General features: G+C 44.8%; 1 protein-coding gene across 1 annotated transcript in view; it reads right to left on the bottom strand.

Annotated features, from left to right (window-relative positions):
• ACAD11 (acyl-CoA dehydrogenase family member 11) overlaps positions 1–24,609 on the bottom strand; it is a 64,718-nt gene that overhangs the window by 30,516 nt on the left and 9,593 nt on the right. Inside the window, exons 4-13 of the mRNA XM_090046378.1 lie at positions 22,947–23,108; positions 18,428–18,592; positions 14,263–14,410; positions 13,636–13,757; positions 12,777–12,883; positions 12,191–12,317; positions 8,998–9,075; positions 7,984–8,122; positions 7,789–7,896; positions 1,141–1,239 (exon numbers count right to left, since the gene is read on the bottom strand). Coding sequence (XP_089902504.1) covers positions 1,141–1,239; positions 7,789–7,896; positions 7,984–8,122; positions 8,998–9,075; positions 12,191–12,317; positions 12,777–12,883; positions 13,636–13,757; positions 14,263–14,410; positions 18,428–18,592; positions 22,947–23,108 — 1,255 coding nt within the window. The remainder of the gene's footprint in view (positions 1–1,140; positions 1,240–7,788; positions 7,897–7,983; positions 8,123–8,997; positions 9,076–12,190; positions 12,318–12,776; positions 12,884–13,635; positions 13,758–14,262; positions 14,411–18,427; positions 18,593–22,946; positions 23,109–24,609) is intronic.

Here is a 24,609-nt window from a genome sequence, read left to right as displayed (position 1 = left end):
CCTTAAATCAGGCTAAAGCACCTTAAATCGGCATGTGTAGACATGCCCACTGTATGATAAGGAGCAGGAATAAAAGCAAGACCATGAGTCAATTTAAGCACTGTGGTAAAAGGTGACTGTACTGCACATTCAGGGACATTCACCAGTTATAAATCTAGCTAGGAAGTGGGACAGAAAGCAGTCTGACAAGGGATAATCCATTAAGAACATACAGCAGTTGAAAAAACAGGTAAGCATTTGTAATAAACAGGCAGGAAACTCTCAATGATGTAATGCCACACACAAGGGGCCAAGATAAAGGGAGCTTTATAGAAAAGCAAGACATGTAAAAGACAAAACCCCCAAATCATATGTTATCTAATGGAAAGGTAGACAACTATGCTTTTCAATCTTAGTTTTGGGCACCGCACCTCAAGATGGATGTAGATAACTTTGAGAGGGTCCAGAGGTGGGCCACTCCTATGGTTAGGGGCCTGCAGGAAAGGTCTTTCGAGGAGAGATTGAGGGACCTGGATGTCTTCAGCTTCTGTAAGAGAAGGCTGAGAGGGGATCTGGTAGCCATCTACAAATTCATCAGGGGGAGGCAGCAAGGTATAGGAGATACTCTGTTTACCAAGGGGGCCCTTGGAGTAACTAGAAACAATGGCCATAAACTGACAGAGAACAGATTTAGATTAGACATTAGGAAGAACTTCTTTACAGTAAGGATGACCAGAGTCTGGAATGGGCTTCCAAGAGAGGTGGTGCTTTCCCCTACCCTGGAGGTCTTTAAGAGAAGACTCGACAAACACCTGGGGCTGGGGTCATCTGACCCCAGCACTCTTTCCTGCCCAGGGCAGGGGGTTGGACTCGATGATCTGCTGAGGTCCCTTCTGACTCTAAAAATCTATGAAATCTAAGGACTGAAAAGGATTAAAAATTGTCAAACAGCAGTGCACTTAATTTAGCAGAATAAGACCTGGCTTTCATGAATAAAAAGCAAGCCTGGTTAATACCCTACCCACCACTTTATACTCTGCCCAATGCTGCTGCAGCAGGAAGATAATTTTAGCTCTAAAAACTGTACAAGTATTTTTTGTTTTACTAAATCTAAAGGGAACTTGAATCTTAGTCACTGTTACAGACCAGTATTCAACTCACCACTGCTCCACCACTTCTTGCCATTAATTACATAGCTATCTCCATCTCGCTCAATGCTGCATTCCATGTTGGTGGCGTCACTTGAGGCAACATCTGGTTCTGGGTATAAAATACATTCTGAGTAAGTTCAGTGGTGATACTGTAGTTTTAATATAAACACATACATCTAAACCAGGGGCAGGCAAAGTCTAGCCCAGTGGTTACCAACTGGTCAATCACAGAGCCTCTTGGGAGCTGATCTGAGGCTGGGGTGGGCTGAGTGTTCACGTACATGCACGCATGCACCCCACTCCCTCAGCCCAGTAGGTCAGTCCATGGAGGGAAGGGGCAGGGGGCAGATTGAGGCCCCCACAGTGAGGGACAGAGTGCGGTAGAGGCAAAAGCAGGGGTGAGGTGAGTGGGGCCCCAGGCAGGTGGATGGTGGGAGGATCAAACCCCGGCAGCTTGTCCAGAGGCACAGGGGGGTGGGAGGGCTCCCGCTGCTGTGCGCACCCCAGCAGAGACTCCAGAGGGCACATACCCCCTCATTTGTATGCGGTAGAGGCAGCTGCCATTGCAGGCTGGGCTTTGCGACCCGAGCCCCACTGCAGCTGGCCTGGGGATGAGGCTCAGCCCAGCGGCTGGATGCACACGGCATCAAGCCATTCCTAAGCCAGCTGCAGTGGGGCTTGGGGTGCAACAGCAGCTGCCTCCACCACGCACATTTTGGGGGGGGGAGGGGCCACATACTGTCCCCCAAACACAGCGTACTGCAGGTAGCTGCAGCAGCTGTAAGAGAGAAAGTAGCGCTAGGGCAGGGGCAGGCCCTGCACAGCCCAGGCAGGGCACAGGATGTTGCCACAAGCGGCTTGTCCAGGGTGCATGGGGAGGGGGGGACATCCACCCTGGGAGGTATCCCTGCACGTGGATGCGGAGTGGGGCAGGCTGGGGCCAGGGCTGCACTGGGCTCTTCCCGGCAGGGATGTTGGGCCGGACTGTGCTCAGAGCGGGTGGTGGAGCTACGTGGGGGCTGCAGGCACCCAAAAATTCATCATAGTCCCCCCAACCCTTCTTCTCCAAGGGCATGAGGGCTGTGTGCCAGGGATCTGCATGGTGAGGATGGCAGGCTGGGGCCTGAAGGCAGCGCCAGGCTCTTCCCAGCAGGGATGTTGGGCCAGGCTGTGCCTGGGCCAGGCAGCGGCGCTGGGAAGGGGGGTTGGGTGGGCTAGGTCAAATTTTCAGGTGCCTGCAACCCCCCCTGCTGGGTGCTGCAACTCCCAGCACCATGGCTGCCTGGCCCAAGCACAGCCTGGCCCAACGCCCCCACCAAGAAGAGCCTAGCGTAACCTGGGCCCCAGTCCATCCCACCCCACAAGTAGATCTGGGGACACATGCCCTCCCCATACTCTCCCAGGCTGCGTGCCCCTCAGACAAGCCACTCGTGACTCCAGCCCGTGCCCTGTCCTGCCCGAGCACGTACCCCCCAGGCCTCTGCCTGTCCCACCACCCAGCCCAGCCAGGGCTCCACTCCCCTCAAGCCCCTGCTCCTGCCTGTGCTCTGCTCCCACCCTCACTGCTGGGGCCTCAATCCGCCCTGCCCTTTCCCTGCCCCTTTCCCCAAAGACTTACCTGCTGGGTGAGGGCATACCCCCAAATCATTTTTTTCTCCCGCCACCTCGACTTGCTCCCCCACTTCCCTCCCCACAGACTGACCTGCGGGGAGGAATGTGAGTGGAGGGGAGAGGCACACAGTAGTTCTTGGGTTGCTTTTTAACTCAAAAAGTGATCTCCTACTTAAAAAGACTGGAGGATCACTGGTCTAGCCTGTGGGCCAGATCTGGCCAACAGTGGACTCCATTTCCCAGCAGCCACTGCCTGCATGGCTGGTGCTGGTCTCCAAGGAGACCCCCAGCCCTAGCTGTACTGTGACAGTGCATGGCTGGGGTTGTCATGGAGCCTGGCCCTAACTGCGCTGGCAGGGTGTGCAGCAAGGCAGGGGGCTGCTCCGGAGCTACTGGGAACTTGAGGCAGGGGTAACTTGGTCCAGGGCCAGGGCAGCACTGCAATCTACTGCCTGCATGCTCCGGGCAGGGGCACGCAGGAAGTGGATTACGGCTCTGTTCTGGCTCGGTCTCCATGGAGACCGGCCCCAGCCATGCAGGCAGGGAAATAGAGTCCGGCTGCTGGCTGGACCTCCCATTTTGCCCACCAGTAATCTAGACCTATTATAACACCATGCTTTCCTCTCTTACATGGAGGTCATTGTCATATCATGAAAAGAACATACTGGATATGATGAGGTAAAGGCTGGGAGAAAGGGTAATTCTAACTAATAACAGATGCAGGCTGTAAATCAAAATAAGGTTTCTGCCCATCAGAACACTGAAGTTGCATAACAGCCTCCTAGTGAGAGGGGGATGAGAAAAACACTCAAATAGTCTTAAGAAGCTTGAGCAAAAAAAATTTTTGGAAATCATTCCCTGTCCTGCATTCCTAACACCAGCTGCCTTGGCACTCTTCACAGAGTGTTCTCAGTGATAGCATAAAACCCTTCCCTTGAAGCTCCTATTATTTGAACCAACCTCCCATTATCATATTGCTTCATCAATACCCTATTTCCTTTCAAATCTTTAGTGAAGAACATCTCCTCTGGGAATGTATTGTACATGAACAGCACTATGCAGAGTAAGGGCCTCTGGCTTCTCAACTTGTTCTGACTTCAAACTTGCATGATTGATTTTTAAGGCTCTAGGCCAAATTTTCAAAATGAGTGTCCAAAAGCTGTTTTCCTATATCAAGAGAGCCAGTTTTTCAGAGATGATCAGCACCAACAGCTTCCACTGGCACTTTAATTTCAGACAGGTAGATCTGAACAGGTTGGCCATAATATAAAATACATAAGCGTAAAGTGATGCAGTTACCATGCAGGAAGGTAATGTGTTTAGGTCAGGGGTGTAAAACTCACCAGGCTTCACATGCTGGATCCAGCCCACAGGGCTGGTCCAGTATAGGCATTACATCCAGAACATGTAGCCTTGGCAGAATTAAATTTATTTATTTTTTTTAAATAATTTTGACTACTAAAATCAATGTTTATTTTAAGGGGTATAGATTGTAGCTGTGTTGGTCTAAGGACATAGGCAAACAAGGTTATTTGGGTAAATCTGATATCTTTTATTAGTCCAACAAAAATAATTGGAAACATTTTTTGCAAGCTTTTGGACACAAATACCCTTCATCGGGCTAAGGCTGCAGACACTTCCTCAGCCCAATGAAGGGTACCCGAAAGCTTGCAAAGACTTTTTCCAACTATTTGAGTTGGTCTAATTAGAGATATCAGATTCACCCAAAGAACCTCCTCTGCCAATGTTTATTTTAAAGCATTTCTTCCAACTTTTATTGCTTTAAATTGCAGGGAATAAGGGGTATGGGGGCAGATAATTTAGTAATGATGCCCAGGGTGGGAAGCAGCTCCCCACTCTCCTTTAGGTGGTGAGCCCTGCCTAAAGGGCACAGCCGGAGGGAAGGGGATGCCCCTTGACAACCATGGCCTCCCGCCCCTCTGGGAAATGTGGTGGCAGTGGCTGGACCCCAGGGTCACCACTTTGCAACCCTACCCCAAGCACACAGAAGCCAGGCCAGGCAGGAGCTCTAGGAACATGGGAAGAGGCAGAATGATCAGGACAGGATGTGCAGGGTGCCCCCGGGACCCAGCCGCTACCCCTGCACAGCCTGGAGAGCTAGGAAGCCATGGCCATCAAGGGGCTGAGTTGCTCCTCCACTGATGCCTGCCAGGTGGAGCTCACCCTCTAAGGGGCATGGGGAGTGGGGAGCTGCTTCCTGACCCAGCTGGGCAGCCACTGCCTCCCCCCTCTGTTTTCAGAGCTCCTGCCCAGCTTGACCCCCACGTGATTTGGACAAGGTCACACTGTACCCAACCTGGCAGGGGAAAAACTCCTGGCAAGCCCTAATCACACAGGGTTGCCAGGAGTTTGGTGCTCAATCCCCAGCTAGGACCTCACTTCTATCCTGGGGAAGGTCTTTGAAAAAATTATCAAGGGCCACATGTGTGAGAGCCCTGCAGGGGAAGTGATGTTGAGGGGTAACCAGCATGGGTTCGTGCAAGGCTGATCCTGCCCGACTAACCTGGTCTCTTTCTACGACCAGGTAACAAAGAGCTTAGATGGGAAGGAGGAAGTCGATGTCATCTTCTTGGACTTCCAGAAGGCCTTCGACAGTGTCCCACCCAATTCTGGTGGGCAAGCTGAGGGACTGCGGCACTGATGAATGCATAGTCACATGGGTGGCAAACTGGCTCCAGGAGTGCACCCAGAGGGTGGTGGTGGATGGGTCGATGTCGACCTGGGAGGGTGTAGGCCGTGGAGTCCCCCAGGATTTGGCCCTTGGGCTGGTACTGTTCAACATCTTCATTAGTGACCTGGACGAGGGTGTGGAGAGCGCCCTGTTCAAGTTTACTGATGACACCAAGCTGTGGGGTAAAATGAATACACCGGCAGGCAGGGACCGTATCCAGGCAGACCTGGACAGGTTGGAGAAGTGGGCAGATCTGAAAAGGATGCGGTTCAACAAGGACAAATGCAGAGTGCTGCACCTGGGGAGAGGGAACCAGCGTTATGGTTATAGGTTAGGGGCTGACCCTCTCAGCAGCACAGAGGCAGAGAGGGATCTTGGAGTCATGATTGATTCCGGGATGAATATGAGTCACCAATGCAATGAAGCAATAGGCAGAGCCAACTGCACCTTGTCATGCATCAACAGGGGCATCACTAACAGATCCAGAGAGGTCTTGCTCCCCCTCTATGTGGTGCTGGTCAAGCCGCAGCTGGAGTACTGGGTCCGGTTCTGGGCGCCGCACTTCAAGAAGGACGTGGAGAACCTGGAGAGAGTCCAGAGGAGGCCACTCATATGGTTGAGGGCCTCTGTGGCCAGCCCTATGAGGAGAGGCTGAGGGACCCGAATCTCTTCAGTCTCTGCAAGAGGAGACTGAGGGGGGACCTTGTGGCTACCTACAACTTTATCAGGGGCTACCAGCAGGGACTCGGGGAAAGTCTGTTCACCAGGGCCCCCCTTGGAGTCACCAGGAAAAATGGCCACAAGCTGAGGGAGGATAGGTTTAGGTTAGATATTAGGAAGAACTACTTCACTGTAAGGGTGGCCAGAGCCTGGAACAGGCTTCCCAGAGAGGTGGTGCTCTCACCTTCCCTGGAAATCTTCAAGAGGAGACTGGATAGGCACCTGGCTGGGGTCTTATGACCCCAGTGCTCCTTCCTGCCCATGGCAGGGGGTTGGACTAGATGATCTGTCCAGGCCCCTTCCGACTTATTGATTCTATGACCTGGACAGAGCAAGAGAAGGAGTGAGTGGACGATGCAGCTGGGGATCCTCCCACTCCACCTGCAGTGGCCACTGTGTGTGTGTGCATGTGCGCGCAGAAGTGTGTGTGTTGCCCCCTGCCCCAGATTTCCTTACCCGTCTCAGATTTTTTTGTCTCCTTTCTATAAATTTTGATGATTGCCAATGGAAATATTTCCCCATTGGTCTGCGAGTGTCAGGTGAAGTCAATGTTTACTGATAAAAACCAAATCCTGCCAAAACTAAGCATGGGCCCTGGACCAGCTTCATGTGCCACTTGCACCCTATGGGCCGTATACAGCATGTGCTTGCCTCAGCCTCATGTGCAGTACATGGGACCAGTCCAAAGCACATACTACACACAGTGCAACGGAACATGCACTGCATGTGGTGCCCATGCCAGATCATCCCTGTGTGCTGCATCTGGCATGTTGGGCTCGTCTATAGGCCTGATATGGATCTTGGATCCATTGTGCATAGTCAGTCTAGCACAGAAGCCATATAAAGTACAAGCTTCAGCCTAGCTTGGCATATGGTGCACCAGGCTAGTCTGGGGTATGCTGCATGTAGTCCCCACACTAGACTGGCCCTGCAGACTGGATCCAGCCCCAGATCCAGCTTGCAGGGCTGGGCTGGTGCAGGTGCCACATGCAGTGCACTCCAAACTGGCCCCACACCTTCAATCTATGCCAGACAGGATCTACCCAGGGCCAGTTCCAGTGTGTGCTGCATGGCTGCAGGAAGGACAGATGATATGGCTTCATGGGCCGAATCTGGCTTGTGGGCTGTATCTTAGTCACCTCTGGTTTAGGTGACTGTTTTCTGTATGACATGTAACCAATGGAACTGCAGATGAACTATCATTGACATGTGATGTGTAACAATCATACCATTTCAACTACTAATGATTAAACACAACACTTTTCCTTCATGTTTCATCAAGGAATCTCAAGGCACTTCACAGAGAAGGGCAAATGTACTGCAGATTCTATTTGTAATTTTACTACTAGAAAAAACCAAGAATGAAGTTATACTTGAGGCAAAGAATGCTATTAGTAATAATTAATCTAACTATGGGAAATGGCAGCTACTGCTGATGGGGACTGAGAGAGTTTAGCACCTTGCAGGATCAAGCCCAACCACTTACAGTAGACATATGGGATTAAAACAATGGTAGAGATGCTTGAATCTAAGTCATTAACACAAAAAAACTTGTGTTTTAGCATTGCTCTACAAGCACTATTGTGAATATGCAACATATAACTCCTTATAGGTTTCAACTGGAGAAAAATGTACCTGTCATGCAAAAACAAGAACTAATTTTCCCTTGAAGAAGAGGCTCAAGCCACTGTTTCTTTTGCTCTTCAGTCCCATACATGTGCAGCACCTCCATGTTTCCAGTGTCTAGGAGAAATGAGAACATGTATAACGTATAATTCATGCGGCATAAGATGTTCACAACACCATGATTAAGGAAAGGGATTTACTAACCTGGTGCTTGACAGTTGAAAATTTCTGGGGCAAAGAAGGACCTTCCCATTTCCTCTGCAATTAATGCGTAGTCCACCTGGCTGAGACCACTGACGGCTGGTAGGAAAAGGTTCCACAGACCTTCTGCTTTGGCCATTTCCTGTCAGAAAGTGTTAGATAAATAATCAGCAATTTGTTACGCAATTAAATTCTGACTCACAATGTGTTTCTCTCCCTCTGGTCAATCATGTTATTCCTCTAGTCTGACTATGTCTCCCCTTGCCCAAATCTCTCCTGTGACTAGCTCTCTCTGACATAAACTTCAGGTTCCCTCTCACAGCTGACTCTTCCTAACTTTCTCTCTGTTTACACCTTCCTCATTTCCTCCCACACACTCTTCCTACTCATTTCCTTAGCCTCCTCTCCACTCTCTGCTTTCTTCTACACAGCTATACAAAGTTTAAACCAGTTTGCACCATATGCTATGCTCCTATAGTCTCAGGAAAAAAACAGAAAGAAGAAAAACTCTAAAACCTGCTAAAAAATCTACCTGTTCTACAAAGCGTTATAGCCAGAATGCCCGTGAACATCAAAGCATATTGTTTTTATTAGTGCTTTAGAATCTGTGCTCTTTAAATTAGTACAGATTTAGCTGTTTCAGCATAAAACATTCCTGCAAAGCACAACTCCATTTTGAGATGGCTCCAGCATAGAGGGAATTGAAAAGAGGACCTCTACCTATACACACTTTGCTACATGTCTTTTCAAGTGGATACAACACAAGAAAAATTCCAATCTTTTACAAAGTGGGAGAAGAATAATAGTCTATACGGGTATGTGAAGCTTCGGTCACCGATTCGATTTAGAGAAGATTTGGCCCAACTTGGACGCTGAATCACCGAACATGAATCAAATCAGGAGAACAAAAAAATCCTCCGAATTGATTCGCAGTACTCCAGCTGCAGCCTCACCAAGGCCGAGTACAACAGAAGATCAATTTTCACTGATGCAGTCAAGATGTTTATTAACCACTACCTTTAGTTTCTCAATCACTACAGGTTTCTTCCATCTGTCCAGCGAATTTTCATCTTTAGCGTAGTACTCTGCCACTTCCTAAAATATATACAACAAAAAGTTGCTTGCTAAATAATTATGTCTTACAAGACAAAGCAATAATAAACTTTCCCTCTCATTCTCACAAACCCAAGAACATATCAATAACTACCCAAAGTAGTTTTGTTTTTATCGTATGGTAGCGTAGATGATTTAAAACAAGAATAAGTAAATTAAGATTTTAAAATAAATTCATCATATATATAAAACAAGCTTGAGATGCTTTACAAAGTACCTCACTTCAGATATGAAATTAACTCAGTGCTGTTCAAAACACTTATCAAGAGTGCTGGAAGCTCCATTTTCTGCAGATATGAATAAGCCAGCTATGTCTGGTATTTGTGTCAAAAGGACATTTGTAGATTTAACAACAGCAACAACAAAATAGCACTTAACATTTGAAACCTGGCTGACTTTCTTAGCATAGCAGAAAGCAGTCCTGGTGCACAATTTATGGATACAAGCTAGTTATTCATTTTAAATAGTTATTCATTTTAAATATTTTTCATGTGACAGAAGCGTGAAGAATATATTTCTCTTTAAACAAATTGTAATTTTTGCATTCTGTAATCAATCATTTCAAGTGCTAGTAATTAGACAGTTATCCAGCTGTGCTTCCTTCAATAATCCTAATGCAAAACTTTGTTCTCTGGGCAGCAGTTTTAAAATAATATTTCTTTTTACAATCTTTCATATGATACTTTACATTGCCTTTCATTTAGACTCTCAAGGAATTTTCCAACAACTTTTCTATTAGGTAAGCATTGTACTTATTATATAAAAAGATTGAGTTATCAAAGCTGTAGTGAGTGCTTATTTATGCCTAAGTTGTCTAAGTTCTATAGAACTTGAGCTCTGCTACGAAAACTATGAAGCATAGACAAGGCAAGAAAGTGAATCAGATTCAGGAACAGTACCAAATATTTATTCTGTTCAGAAATGGAAAACCTGACTACCAAATCCCTGTCTTGACAAAGTGACAACACTGTTTTCCAGAAACATATAGGGCAGGGGTTAACAACATTTTTGGCCAGAGTGCCAAAATCACCCTAACCTCCACCCATGCATCAACTTAGTGTGTCAGAGATCAGGGAGCCACAAGGGGCCCAATCCTCATTGCTGGCGGTGGCTGCACATATGCCTCTGGATGGACAATGGGGAAGGGGCTGGGGTTGCACTGCCCCAGCCCTTTCCCTGTCATGTGCTGCAAGCCATGCAAGCACTCACCACCACCACAGAGCCAGTGTTGGGGCTCCAGAGCCCAGGGCAGCTGTTTGCAGCATCCCAGCTGCCTGCCACAGCTGACCCAGGCTCTGGGCAGCTGTAGCAGGTGGCCAGGAGGCTGCAAAAACAGCTGTGCCAGGCTCTCCAGCTCCAGCCCCAGCTCCATAGTGGCAGCAGCTGCACATGTGCCTCTGGGGGGACAGTGGGGGAGAAGCCAGGGTTGCTCTGCCCAAGGCCTCTTCCTGGCCATGCACCCAGAGGCGCACCAGTTCTATGAGTGTGAAGCCCCATGTAGCTGTCTGCAGCCTCCCAGCTAAATCTGTACTAATTTAAAGAGCACAGCTGACCCAGGCTTTCAGCAGCTGCTGGCAGAAACTTCCTGGAGTCTGGCTTGCCTGTGGTATGCCAAGAAAAATGGCCTTGCATATGATGCTCTGGCACATGTGCCAGGGGTTGCCAATCCCTGAAATAGGTATTCTTTTTTTGAAGGTACATTTTCATTTCAGCAGATTTTCTTCAGAGTAAAATAGCACTAGTTATAACTGACGTTGAAGAAAATCTTTAAGATATAGGAACTTCCATTTCAAATTCTCACTTGGAGCAGGGAATTAAGAAACCACTTTGATTTACAGGGAAAGATTTAATAGATTTCATAGACATCAGGGCTGGAAGGGACCCCAGGAGATGGAGTCCAGCCCCTACCCTAGGGGCAGGAAGTCAGCTGGGGTCAAAGGATCCCAGCAAGATAAACATCCAAATGTCTCTTAAAGGAGTCCAGAGTAGGTGCTTGCACCACCTCTGGCAGCAGTCTGTTCCAGGTCTTGGGGGATCGGACTATAGAGAAGTTCTTTCTTATGTCCAGCCTGAAACGGCTTTGGAGGAGTTTGTGATCGTCTGACCTTGTCATTCCATGGGGCGCTCTGGTGAACAGGCATTCCTCCAGATCCTGGTGTACACCCTTTATATACTTGCAGGTAGCCACCAGGTCCCCCCTGAGCCTGCACTTTTGCAGGCTCAAGAGTCCCATAGCTCTTAGCCTCTCATCATATGGCCTGTTTTCCTGCCCTCTGTTCATGTGCTCTGGACTCTTTTCACTTTTTTCCCCACAAATGATACATTTCTCATAGCCATTTCCATTATATAATGTCAAGTTTTAATTGATGACAAGACACCAGGGTGTGATGGTATATTACAGAACTGTACTAATTATTATATGCTTACTGTAAAAGAGCTGTGTGAATGTCAACATTTTTAAGAACAGTGCCCTTCCAGAACAAGCAACCTTCCAGCACAGTATTTCCCTCTGGGACGCAATTAAGCTCTAGTATTCTTAAAACAGTTAATTTTGTCTCCACAGGAAACAAGTGATCCTGGAAACTCAAGAGTCAAACAGTAATAAGCCTCACATTTCCCTCCCACAACAATGCAAATACAAAACACTGCTCATACCTAAGACATGGATGCACTCTGTCGTTGCACTTCTGTGAATAAGAAGTGGACAGGAAACACCTCCCTATACAGGTATAACTGATTCTAGTGCAGGATTTCCCTGGAAAACATCCAAGGTAAAGCCAGTGCCAACACTGTGTGGCCAAAGATACCTATTTGTTGTAGGCAACATGCTACCCTTCCACCTAGTGGCAAGATGCTGTAATAGCACATACTGCAAATCAACACACTGCAATAGCTAGCCGGTTATATCTTAGTCCACAGTTCACTGATTAAACTCTGATTAATCTGACTGATATTAATAATTTGCAAACACTACAATAAATTGAGAAACTGAGCTGATTTGGTGTTCCTAAAACAAGTGAGGATACAAGCTATAAAGAAAGTTCTGCATCTCTGTAAAAAAGAACCCAACACTCTAGTGTTCTACAAAAGCTTTTACCTTTTCAGTTGGAAATATATACTGCTGCATGAACTGCTTCACCTTCAGCAGAATCTGCTGACCTTTCCTACTTTGCTGGAACAATTCTCCTGTACTTCTGGGCTGCGTTTCACTGGTGAAAGATGTTCTAAAGAACAAAGTCCAAGTTCATAAATCCAATCAGGTTTTCCCAATACCAATACAAACTCCTTCATAAGAAACCAAGTATAGCAAGGGCTCTACCTCTTCAGAGGTATCTAAGACAGGTATGACATTTCTGTGGATGAGTGTGTGTTCCAGCTGAAAGATTTAACGGAAGAGGGAGGACAGGCAGAATGTGGGGCTGTAGTTGGAAGTAATAAGAATGAGAGCAGTCCTCAGATTTTTTTTCCTTCTCATACTTCCTCCTTGCATAAGAGAAGGAAGCTTTGGATCTGGACTGCTGTTCTTTATGTTTAAGAATAAAACTGCTGACAAAGGCTGTGAACAGAAACTGAGAGTAGTTAACTATTGATACCCAGGCTGCAACTAGTATTTAAGGAAACAAATAAAACAAAGCTGCTAAGGTTTTTACTTGCATTAGCCACACCTTTTAGAGAGCTCTTACCTTTTTGAGAGATTTAATCCCATTTCTGCCAAGGGTTTTACCATCTCAGCAAACTCACAGCTATTCTCTGCCACAGAATTTCCAAGTAGAAATCTAGCATAAACACCCTAATACCAAAAAAAAAAACCATGCAGAATATAATTGCCTGTTTAAAACTGGATTAGCATTTGACAAGTGAATTGTTTAAACTGATGGACAAAAGTTAAATCCACATATTGCTAACAGACTAAAGAGAAATGGTCAGTACTATTAAAGACACTTAGATTTTACTTGGATATGTTAGTGTTGTCACTGATCCACTTCCAAAACACTGAGACAGTAAAAGGAAAAAAAAATGTAAACGTTCTGGTTTAGCCATGTCGAAATATGAAGGCATACAACAAATAACAAAACAGTATTTGCTGTACAAGTATCTTGTACATAGAGTTCACGGGTCTGATAAACTAGCTAATGAAGTCAATGGGAGCCATTTTGTTCATTTTAACAGGAACTGGAATGGGCCAACAGTGCTTGGATATTAAATAATAGCACATGAGATTATTCCCAAGCTGCTTCTTCGGCATTTGTCGTCTGTGCTAATCACATTCTAAGATTTCTGATCAAAGGAAAAAGAAGTCTTTTGTATGCTTTAAAGAATGACTTAGCTGATTACCACTACTGTCTGCATGTTAGAGCCCCCATTGCAAAAAACAACCAGGCAATGGCCATCACAGTACAAACTGCAAAAGTATAAGTAAAATTGCAAAATATTTTCAATGCTACCTGTTTTTTTTAAATGTTCCATTATGTGGATATATAATTCACAACTACACATGTTCATAATGAAATTACAGAATACTGAGTATTCCTGAAAACATACCTGGGCTATTGCAGCTATTTTAAAATATGAAAGAGCAAGGAAAAAATTTAAGTTGGGAAAGGTGGTGCTAATTCCCCGACAGCGGCAGTAAACTGACATCAGTTCTTCAAATGATGGAATTCCTAGTGGAAAAAAAATGCATACTATTTAACCTAGCCAACATTTTTCCTAAGGAGGGATACTGGGACATAGAAGCTAGTCCAGGTAATAGGATAAGAATCTATAACTTCTGTTGAGACAATACTTAGAACAATCCAGTCTGTGGATGGTTTCTTGTTCTGCAATTTCAAGTTCAAGTTACCATAATTAGCAATCTCACAGATGTGGCATTGGTGTTTTTGGTTTAGGAAGCAGCTCACACAGAGCAGTGATACATGCTGCTAGGGATAATAAGTTTACCTTCTAGACCTGGCCCAAGCTTACTCAAAAGACCTGGCTAAATTTGAATACAACTTCCTAGCTATAGGCTTCCAGAATGCTGTTAGTGAAGCATGGAAGAACTGTTTATAAGTTTAATATGAGGCACTGATTATTTGTCTATCACCTGTTTCAACAGTGTTTTTAAATACATGATATTAACAGAGCAAGCATTTTGGAACTTGTTTTGACACAACTGCAATTTCATACCTGTAGTATCTTTTAAATTCAAGATATTCCCTTGTGTTAAGCTTTTAACGCCATTAGGCCAAAAGTAGAAGGAGAGGGCATAAGCTAAATCTGCTAGAGGGTGCCCTGTGGTTGAAAGTTCCCAGTCGAGTACTGCCACAACACGAGCCTTGAAATAAAAATATAAATTAAAACACTCAGGTGAATGATAAGAGCAAGCACATGAAAACACCTCTGTTCATATACACCATCCACATAAGCATTTAATAGCATTCCTGCTGGATGTTCCCTGCAAGTATTCTTTAAAACTGCACATGTTGTAATATTGCTATAATAATGGCACTTTCTTAACCTAACATTAGGTCACAGGGTCTATTGAAATGACTAATCAGGCAACAAACATGTTAATTTTCACTTCTGCTGGAGGGAGATTAGCAATTCTATTTTGTGGAGGATTTCTTTACTGGTGTTGGTTCAAACTTGGAAAAAAACTCCCGAAATCCAAAGTTTCTGGCAAACAGAAATCAGGGGAGGTGGGGGTTGAATAAAAAAAAAATGGAGGGGGGACAACCTGGAAAGCCAGAGCACAAAGGAGTAGTGGGAGCTTGGGCAGCCCCGGCTCTGTGACGGGGGGGCTGGCGTCGATGCCTACACAGTCAGATGGGTCACAAATTGGCTGGAGGGCCACACCCAGAGAGTGGTGGTACAGGGGTCTTATTCAGCCTAGAGGGATGTGGGCAGTGGGGTCCTGCAGGGCTCGGTCCTCCACTGTTCAACATCTTCATCAGTGACTTGGACGAGGGGGTGAACAGCACCTTGCTTAAATTCGCAGATGACGCTAAGACATGGGGAGAAGTGGGCACACTGGAGGGGAGGGACAGGCTACAAATGGATCTGGACAGGTTACAGGGGTGGGTGGATGAGAACTGGATGGGTTTCAATACTGACAAGTGCAAGGTACTGCACCTAGGGGGGAAGAACAAGCAGCATACCTACAGGCTGGGGAACTCCTTTCTCATCAACACAGAGGCAGAAAAGGATCTTGGTGTCATTACCGATTCAAAGATGAACATGGGCTGCCAATGTGTGGACATGGTCAGGAAGGCTAACCGCACCCTGTCATGCATTCACAGATGCAACACAAGCAGGTCCAAGGAGGTGATCCTCCCCCTCTATGTGACACTGTTCAGGCTGCAGTTGGAGTACTGCGTCCAGTTCTGGGCGCCGCACTTCAGGAGGGATGTGGACAGCATCAAGAGGGTCCAGAGGAGGGTCACTCGCATGATCAGGGGGCAGCAGGGCAGGCCCTATGAGGAGAGGCTATGGGACCTGAACCTGTTCAGCCTCCACAAGAGAAGGCTGAGAGGGGATCTGGTGGCTGTCTACAAACTGGCCAAGGGGGACCAGCAGGCTATGGGAGAGTCCCTGCTCCCCAGAGCACTACTGGGAGTAACGAGGAATAACAGCCATAAGTTGACTGAGAGTAGATTCAGGCTAGACATCAGGAGGCGCTACTTCACAGTCAGGGCAGCCAGGAGCTGGAACTAACTTCCAAGGGAAGTGGTGCTCACTCCTACCCGGGGGTCTTCAAAAGGAGGCTGGATAATCACCTAATCATTTGACCCCAGTACTCTTTCCTGCCATTGCAGGGGGTCAGACTTGATGATCCGCTCAGGTCCCTTCCGACCCTACCAACTATGAACAGCCCATCAGGCAGGCTGCCAGAGATGGGCAAGCCCTATTCTGACTAGCTCTATTCAAAATGTAACTGACATAACACAAGGTCTCTAGAGGACCAGGTAGCATTTACATGTTTATAGCCTTTCATGTTTATAGCCTCTTTTCATGTTTATAGCCTTCCATTAACACCTCTTAATTATTCTGTGCCCCAACAGTTCTGTGCAGGAAGTAAACAGGGGAGCATTTATAACCCCATTCTAGCTGTAAGGAAACAGCATGACCTTCTCCTGACTGAAGGTGAACCAGTGACAGGGTCAGGCATAAAATAAAGAAAGCCATGATTCCTGGTCTTCCGGTAAGGCAATAAGAAATTATATGAAGCAGGGTAAAGCAGAATAAATTCTGAATTCCTTTTAGTATAGTATTATCACTAGACATGACTACCTTACCATACAGGAGAGAGAAGAAACCTTTAAAACTAGCATTGTTTTTCAGGCAGCGTAAACAAGGGGTTTCTCAACTTACAGAGAAATACTAGTTTACTTTTTTGATGCAGAGAGATTCCAAAGTGCAATTCAGATCAGATGATACTTGCTGTACAAACTATGGCCTATTGCCTAGATCCTTAACTGCATCCTGCAGCTGTTGTGTAATTCTGTTGAGCACACAGGCTAGGCAAATCTTTCACTTGCAAAGAAACAAATATATGCACATGTCAAAAGCGAGTGCAAAATGATGCGAGTAAATCAATGCATGTGGTTACCTGCAGAAATCAGAGAACAGTGTTTCTCAGATAAAGGCAGATGAAATCCAGTGCGTAGGAGCAGACTTGATTAATCGAGTCTGCTGGAGCATGGAAATTGATGCACTCTGGCAGCCTCGCATATCATGTGTATCAGTGCTGCCGTGCGTCTCTGTTCTGACAAAATGGCGGTGGTATGCTTTGAAATAAAATGTGTCCAATGAGCTTTAGTTCAAAGTGCTGCCATTTTTTCAGCGCGGGGATGTGCGGTGATGCTGATGCACGTGACATGTGGGTGCTTTTAATTAGTGTGGCTTGCTAATTAAAGTGCCAGGCACCGTGCTGGAAGCACGTGTAAAAATGCCCTTAGAGTCTAACTGGTTTCAAATAAATGTGGATGATTAATTTCCAGGGTTGTTATACCACTCCTGATGTCTGTACTCCAAAGCTATGCAACTGAGTTTTTTTCTTGTTTCTGTTGGTATTGCCTATTAAAACTACTGCAGTCAACTGATATTATTCCACTGATTTCAGTGAGCTTTGCATCAGGCACTTAAGCTCCAGTCCATCAAAGCACTTCAGTATGTTTTTCATTCTCAAAGAATGTAAGTATGTGGTTGGACCTTAAATGTGAGGGCTAAATTCAATACAGGATTTGTGTGCCTGGCCTCCAGAGTAAGATCCAGATACTTATGATCAGCACCTAACTTCTTACACAGTGCATAGGGATAGTTAAAGACCTCAGAATAACCCACATAACTGCCTTTCAGAGAAGGAAGCTGCCCAGAGTTTTCTTGGGAACAGGCTGGGGTGCATCTGAAAACCTGCCCACCTGGAACTTAGGCAGCTGACCCAGAGCTGCATGGAGACACCTCTGACCACATGGGATCTACAGCCCAGAATCCTGTCCTGAGGATAAGTCCTTACACAATTGCTCTTTCAAAAACCAGAGTAGGGCTCACATTACTTTTTAAAAGACACACAGAGAGAAGGCATTGGTGGTGCTTATTTTTTATCAAATCCCATAGTACTTAAAGTACTCAGTGGAAGACCCAACTCCAACCAAATGATAAGGACATTAATCTAAGAGAGAAAAAGAAGAACTCCAGGCAAGCAGATGAACTCTACAGTCAAACAGGGAGATGACTAGTGGCTCAGGTGTCTCCATGGTTAGGCAGCAGCTAAGTAGGTCACAATTCTGGATTTAGATTCTCTCAATTCCAGTAAAGTCCTGCTTTAAACTCCCAAGTACCAATTAGGGTTTTGGAGTGTATTTTATGGCTCACTTTTCTGAGCTGTATAGTCTACGTATATAAAGAAAGTAGAATAACCATCTGCACCGAATGTTTTGAGAACAGGTAGATGGTCAAGGATAAATCTGATTTAGGAAAGTGGATAGGAAATTGGTGCATTTGACTATACAGCTCAGAAAAGTGAGCCATAAAATACAAATGCACCAATTTCCTAAATCAGATTTATCAGACCTCCTTGACTCTTTCACAATAAGGGTGGTCAAATACTAAAATAGGCCACCTAGAGAAGTTATGGAATCTCCATCCCCAGAAATTTTCAAGAGCTGGTTAGACAGATACTTGACTGGAATGATCCTGACCTGAGCAGGGGACTGGGCTAGATGATCTTCAGGAGGTCCCTCCCAGCCCTACTTTCTTATGATTCCATGATCCTGTGCCTCCTTATGTTGGTAGCAAAGCAAACGAACAATGTAATTAAGCAGTAGGATTACAAACACACACAGTGGAGTACCTCTGTTGGATGGAAGATGATGTTATCTAGTCTAAAGTCTCCATGAATCAAGTTTTCTTCATTGTCACCAGATGGCAAATTGTTCATTAACCACTCAGCCAACAGGTTCATAGCAGGAATATCTACATGAGCAGATGCATCATACTGTTTTTTCCAAGTTGACACCTGAAAACATACAAATATGCAGAATTATTGGAAAATGTAAATTACAAATCCTTTAAAGAAAAGTATTATTTAGATGACTGTGTGTCAAAAGAAAGCCATTGACCAGGTCCTAGACTGCTTGCTAATGTCGCAATTAATGACTTTCCTGGGCTTGAGCAGGGGATCAATTCTAGGGAAGTCATTAACCAGGTCCTAGACTGCTTACTAACACAGCAATTCCCTGATCAAGCCCCAGCATTGCATTAATCGCTGCAGTTGCAAGCAGTCTAAAATGCAGTTAATGGCTTCCCTGGGCTTGATCAGCAGATCAAGGCCAGGAAAGCCATTAACCAGCTCCTAGGCTGCTTAATAATAATGCAGCAATTAATGGCTTCCCTGGGCTTAATCCCTGGATCAAGCCCAGGAAAGCCATTAACCAGGTCCTAGACAGCTTAATAATAATTTAGCAATTAATGGCTTCCCAGGCTTGATCCCTGGATCAAGCCTAGGAAAGCCATTAACCAGGTCCTAGACTGCTTGCTAATGTAGCAATTAATGACTTTCCTGGGCTTGAGCAGGGGATCAATTCTAGGGAAGTCATTAACCAGGTCCTAGACTGCTTACTAACACAGCAATCCCCTGATCAAGCCCCAGCATTGCATTAATCGCTGCAGTTGCAAGCAGTCTAAAATGCAGTTAATGGCTTCCCTGGGCTTGATCAGCAGATCAAGGCCAGGAAAGCCATTAACCAGCTCCTAGACTGCTTAATAATAATGCAGAAATTAATGGCTTCCCTGGGCTTAATCCCTGGATCAAGCCCAGGAAAGCCATTAACCAGGTCCTAGACAGCTTAATAATAATTTAGCAATTAATGGCTTCCCAGGCTTGATCCCTGGATCAAGCCTAGGAAAGCCATTAACCAGGTCCTAGACTGCTTAATAATAATGTCACAATTAATGGCTTCCCTGGACTTAATCCCCTGATCGAACTGGTGGAAGCCACTCATTGCCACATTATTAAATGGTCTAAGCACCTAATTAATCTCTAAAAAATATCCTAGTAAAATAAATCAATGGACACTATGAACTGTAAGTAATACCAAGTATACACACTTTATAAAGGACATTATAAAAGGACCTTACTGAAACTGAATGCTAACTTTAAGACAGGCAGTTCAAATTATGTATTAAATGCAAGCATGGTGCACTGAGCCACACTGGCTGGAGACATTCTCTGCCTCTGTGGGATGAACACTTGTCCATACATGGAGATGACACGCTCAGTGTCCACCAAGTTTGTTGGAATGGTGAGGCAGCGTCTTGTCAGGGCGTGAAGATGTGGAAACCAGTCATAGATAGAGACCCGGACACAGACACAAGCATCTGACACTCTGATGAAGTTCATATAGGCAGCACGTTCGCTGTCATACTTTTTCCCCCATCCAAGGATTGCTTTCAATAGCTGAAGGTCACAACTCAGCAGGAACAGCACTAAGGAAGGGGGCAGCCAGCTGTCTGAACCAGGGTGGTGGTGACAAGTCATACCTGTAGTAATGGTTCAGCTTTGCAGCTATTGTTGGAATAGGTCCCTTCTGTGCTGTTTTTCAAACATCACTTGATCTTGAATGTCACCATGTCTTAGGACATTGCAAAGCTTGAGCATACACTGCATGGTTGGTGTGATTTCCAGCTCCTTACTCACAAACTGCTGGTAGTGCTTGGCATGGTAATGGACCGTGTAAGCATGGGCTCTGGTGGCAGCAGCATAGTGGCATGCGAGTCCACACCTTGAAGGGCAAGACTCACTGTATTGGACCTTACAACCTGGACAGTGCTTGAAGACTTTCTTGAAGGAAGACAACAGGCTATCCACCTTGGGAAGCTGCATGCACTAGATGTCACCTACTAGGGACAGAATGTGCACATTACAGGTGACATGAACAGCACTGGGCAGCATTTCTTGGAACACATCAGAGAAAGCCTTGCACATGTACACGGCACTGTCAGATAGGAATGCTAAGATCTTGTTAAAGTTTACATCATAGCTGACAATTACCTTCATGGCTGCTTGGGACACGGTGGAAAAACTGACACAGGTGAGGTGGACCAGCTCAGTTTGAAATGCACGCAGCTCCCAGTTGGTCCAGCTCCCCAATACAAATAAAATGTGCAGCATGTAGTTGTCCTGCGGGTCAGTGGTTTTATCAGCCACAATGGAAAAGGAATGGTACTCTGCCCAGGCAGCCTTTGTAGACTCTACATGTGAAGGAATCCCTGCAGGGAGTTAGTCCTACTGAAGCTTGTTGGCACACGGAAAACTGCCAGCACTGGGCATGTTTTGTTTCACGTAGCCTCTCAACTTGGGGTAATCAAGTTTCTCCAGTGGGATGTTGGATGCTGTGAAAGCATCCAAGAAGGAAAATGCCGCCTCTCACCTTGCCAAGTTGCTTTCTGTGGCCCATTTAAACAGGGAGGGCAGGGTAGCTGGCTTCTTGCTCTAACCTTCAGTTTCTGCAGCAGCCTTCCTCTTCATGTCTGCCTTGGACTCCAAGTGACAACTGATGCTGGTTTTCCTGGACACATCCAGAGCTGCACTACAACTAATCCCTAATCCCCACCTCTCTCCCCGTTGCTCCAGGACATCAGGGCTTCCCGCTATTTTCTGTTTGCAGCTGCCTTTTTTTTCCCCCTCACTTGTTCACTGGTCATGCTCCCACTTTTTTTTGGTCCTCACACTTTTTGCAGGGACTGGGCTTTTTCATGGCGGACCTACCAGTTGTGTGGTTTCTGCAAAATTAATAAAATCATGATTTCAGTAGGTCCCTAGTCATAAGACTGGGAACTGGCAATAGTGGAGTTGGTTTTATTATTACCCTAGTAGTATGGTAAATGTCAAAATGCCATAAATTAAGATTAACAAAACACCAGGGGCAACATGTAGAGGGTGCACATGGTGGTGTACCCCCTACAAAAAGGGGTGTGGGCAGTCGCTGCTAACCACCCTGCCACCAACACTGACAGCAACGTCTGCAGGTGGTCTGCAATCCCTGCTGGCCGACCCTTGGTCAGTGCTTACCATCCAGCCCCACCCTGCTGACAGTGCCAGCAGGAGCCCCCCACTTACCACCGCCACTGCCGTGCCCCCCCAGCTGCCAGGGACATGAGTCGTTCATGCAAAACACTGTCAAGATTTTACTTATGACATGTGGCACTCAATACAGGAATCTTCTCTAGGTCTTCAAGCCAGTCTGACAGCTGTGCCACCACTTTCTATCCATCTGTACTCCCCCTTGACTCCAAGCATCATTATTAATGTCTTAGTCAGCAACTCACATAATACTTGTGCAGCTTAACTGCTCCAGGCTTCTAAACGTGAACAAAACCTTTTGTTCACGTTTCCTCTGACCAGCTCAGTCACATCCACTGCCTCCCTAATTATCCCTAATCATAAAGGGACTTTATTGGTTTCCTTAGCCCCTCACGAAGCTGCCAAGCAATTTTGATTTCTGTTTAATGCCCCAAATCATTAGAGTATCTCAGAGTGCAAAAAAGCAATAGAGAAAGGATTCAAGAAAAAGATTTACTGAAAAGCACAAAATTGCAGCATTACTCTATCTTTGGTTTTTGTTTCTCTCACCAATGGAAGACGAAGTACAAACTTTGCTTCATAACCATTAGGCCTATATAAGTGAAAACAACAAAATCAAATAACATGAACCTGAACCTTATAGATACTGTGCAAAAAGCTCCAATATTTCAATATCTTCAAACTAAAACAATAAGAAATAATCATACACTGATCTATTTTCTAAAGTTCAGGAAGCTTTCTTTGAAAACAGAGGAAAAACTCTGATCTAGGTTTAACCACTGTAAACCCAAGACTATTTTAACTAGAACTGCTTCATCTCATACCAGTGTAACAAAACAGAATTCAACCCTCTTCCCTGATACACAATTAAGATTCTTTCTAGCTTACTCTAAAAGGGAGTAAAGTAAAATCCTATTTCAAATGGCATGGATGATACAAATTTATAGAACATTAACACAGAGGTTGCAATACCTGGATTTTCATAAGGGTGATATTTTGCTACATCTTTCGACTTCTAAACCCAGGGAGATCCAGTAGCTTTAAAGCTGTATTAAATAAATGCCATGCCTGATCAGAGTACCACACACTTTATTACAGCATTAAAAATACTTTGTAACATGTACAGTAACTGAAGTAGTTGTAATGTATTAGGTAATAGCAAAGTCTTAAATAGTCTAAGGATGTTGTTTATTTTCTAAAAACCTTAACATGATAAGCGTTGTAATCTTCAATTCAAATGAAACTTGCAAGGGCATTACAAAGTAAAATATTTCTGGAAGACCTTTACCTGCCTCCTACAGTATCCTGGTCCTCTGCCATACCCTTGGAGACCAAGTGACCGCAAATCAAATGAGTGCAACCGGGCCAACGTTTCCATCACAGCAACATACAAAGCAGACCGCTCTGCTGGACTAACTTCAGGTAGTGTGAGGTCTCGAAAGATGCGACCCTAAAGACACCATAAGTCAGACGGTTAGTGGGATGGAAGGAAAGGGTGAGGGGAAGGGGAGAGGGAATTTGTACAGCTCAGCAGCATCAATGTGATACAGTCAGTCACAGTCTCAGTGAACCCTAGTGACCTGCTTGTTCCTTATCCTGGAGAGGTCACGACACTTCCTCTTACTATAATCCAATGCTACCTATTTCTCAGGATGCCAGTGAGAAGCTAATTTTAACATAAATAATATATCCAATAGATAAAAGCCTGAACTAGAACCTTTTTTCCTGATCTCCTTACACTGAAGGTGTTTAACATTTTGATTGTGCAGCTTAGGTCTATTTCTAATATTCTGAATGAAAGTAAGTCAGTACATTAGCTATAATCTTTTAATACAATATACTTTTTAAACAGTTTTTGCACTGTCCATAATTTATAAAGGTAATCTTACATTTTCCTTTAAAGTAATGTTCCTTGATAAGCACCCTTTTTAAAAATATATTTTGCTACACCATGAGCTTGAAGGAAAAGCTAGTCAAATTTATCTGAACCCCACTCACTTTCAGCTAGGTAATGTGATGTGTTAAGTAAATTTGCACAGGCAAATGCACCAAAGAGTTCAGTTCTTGCCAATCATGAAAACTAGGAATTAACTTTAGCATTACATAACAAAGTTTAGTCAACATAATCAATTTATATTGCAGTCTGCTAAACTTGGAATATATCTATTAACTTGCAACTATCCACTTTAGACAAATCCAAGCTCATATCCTTGAAAAAATAAAAGTAGCAGGATCCAGGCTTAAAAGAAGAAACTGTACTTTCTAGAAACAACACACAGACATTGCCAACTTTTTAAACTTACCAAAACAAAAGCATTAATGTTGTTAGAAAACAAACCAAAAGGGTTAAATCTTATCCCAGCGTTTTATTTCAATGTTCATTTAATTAGAAACTGAATTACAATCTTATTTGAATGGAAAACCCTAAAATTAAGAATACAAACTAGACAAACAAACGACAGGGAATTAACAAATAGCATAATACCATTCTAACCTATGCCTGAGTCAGTGAGGAGGAAGACTCATGATGCTCACACAGGAATGATTTCATTGCATACCTTCTAATTGTTTTTTAGTTTTCTTAAAGCCCCCTGTGCCAGGAGTCAAGTGATGCTATGATAATCTCATCTTTCATTTAAAAAACTAGCCTCTAGCCCTCCCTCACTGTTGCAGAAAAAAAAGCTTAAAATCTGACCTAATTTTTATAGCTTAGAAACCAGTAGGCAAAGAACAGAACTGAGTACTCATGATTTAGTTTAAAAGATCATTATTTTTAAAACAGTCTCACAATTTTGACACTTGATTTCTTGCATACCTGGTGCTGGCAATAGTTGAGGAGATTAATCATATTCTGACTGCCACCCAGTCTTTTTCTTTTCCTGGCAGAAACTTAATACAGTTTAAGTGGGATCACTTAAACACTGGATTTCAAACATGGCGTATTTAAAACA

The sequence above is a fragment of the Crocodylus siamensis genome, chromosome 5 (assembly GCF_052110815.1).
Source record: "Crocodylus siamensis isolate JL-2025a chromosome 5, ASM5211081v1, whole genome shotgun sequence".
Taxonomy (NCBI): domain Eukaryota; kingdom Metazoa; phylum Chordata; order Crocodylia; family Crocodylidae; genus Crocodylus; species Crocodylus siamensis.
The sequence above is the reverse complement of the archived record's forward strand: the minus strand, read 5'-3'. Positions and strand labels throughout refer to the sequence as shown.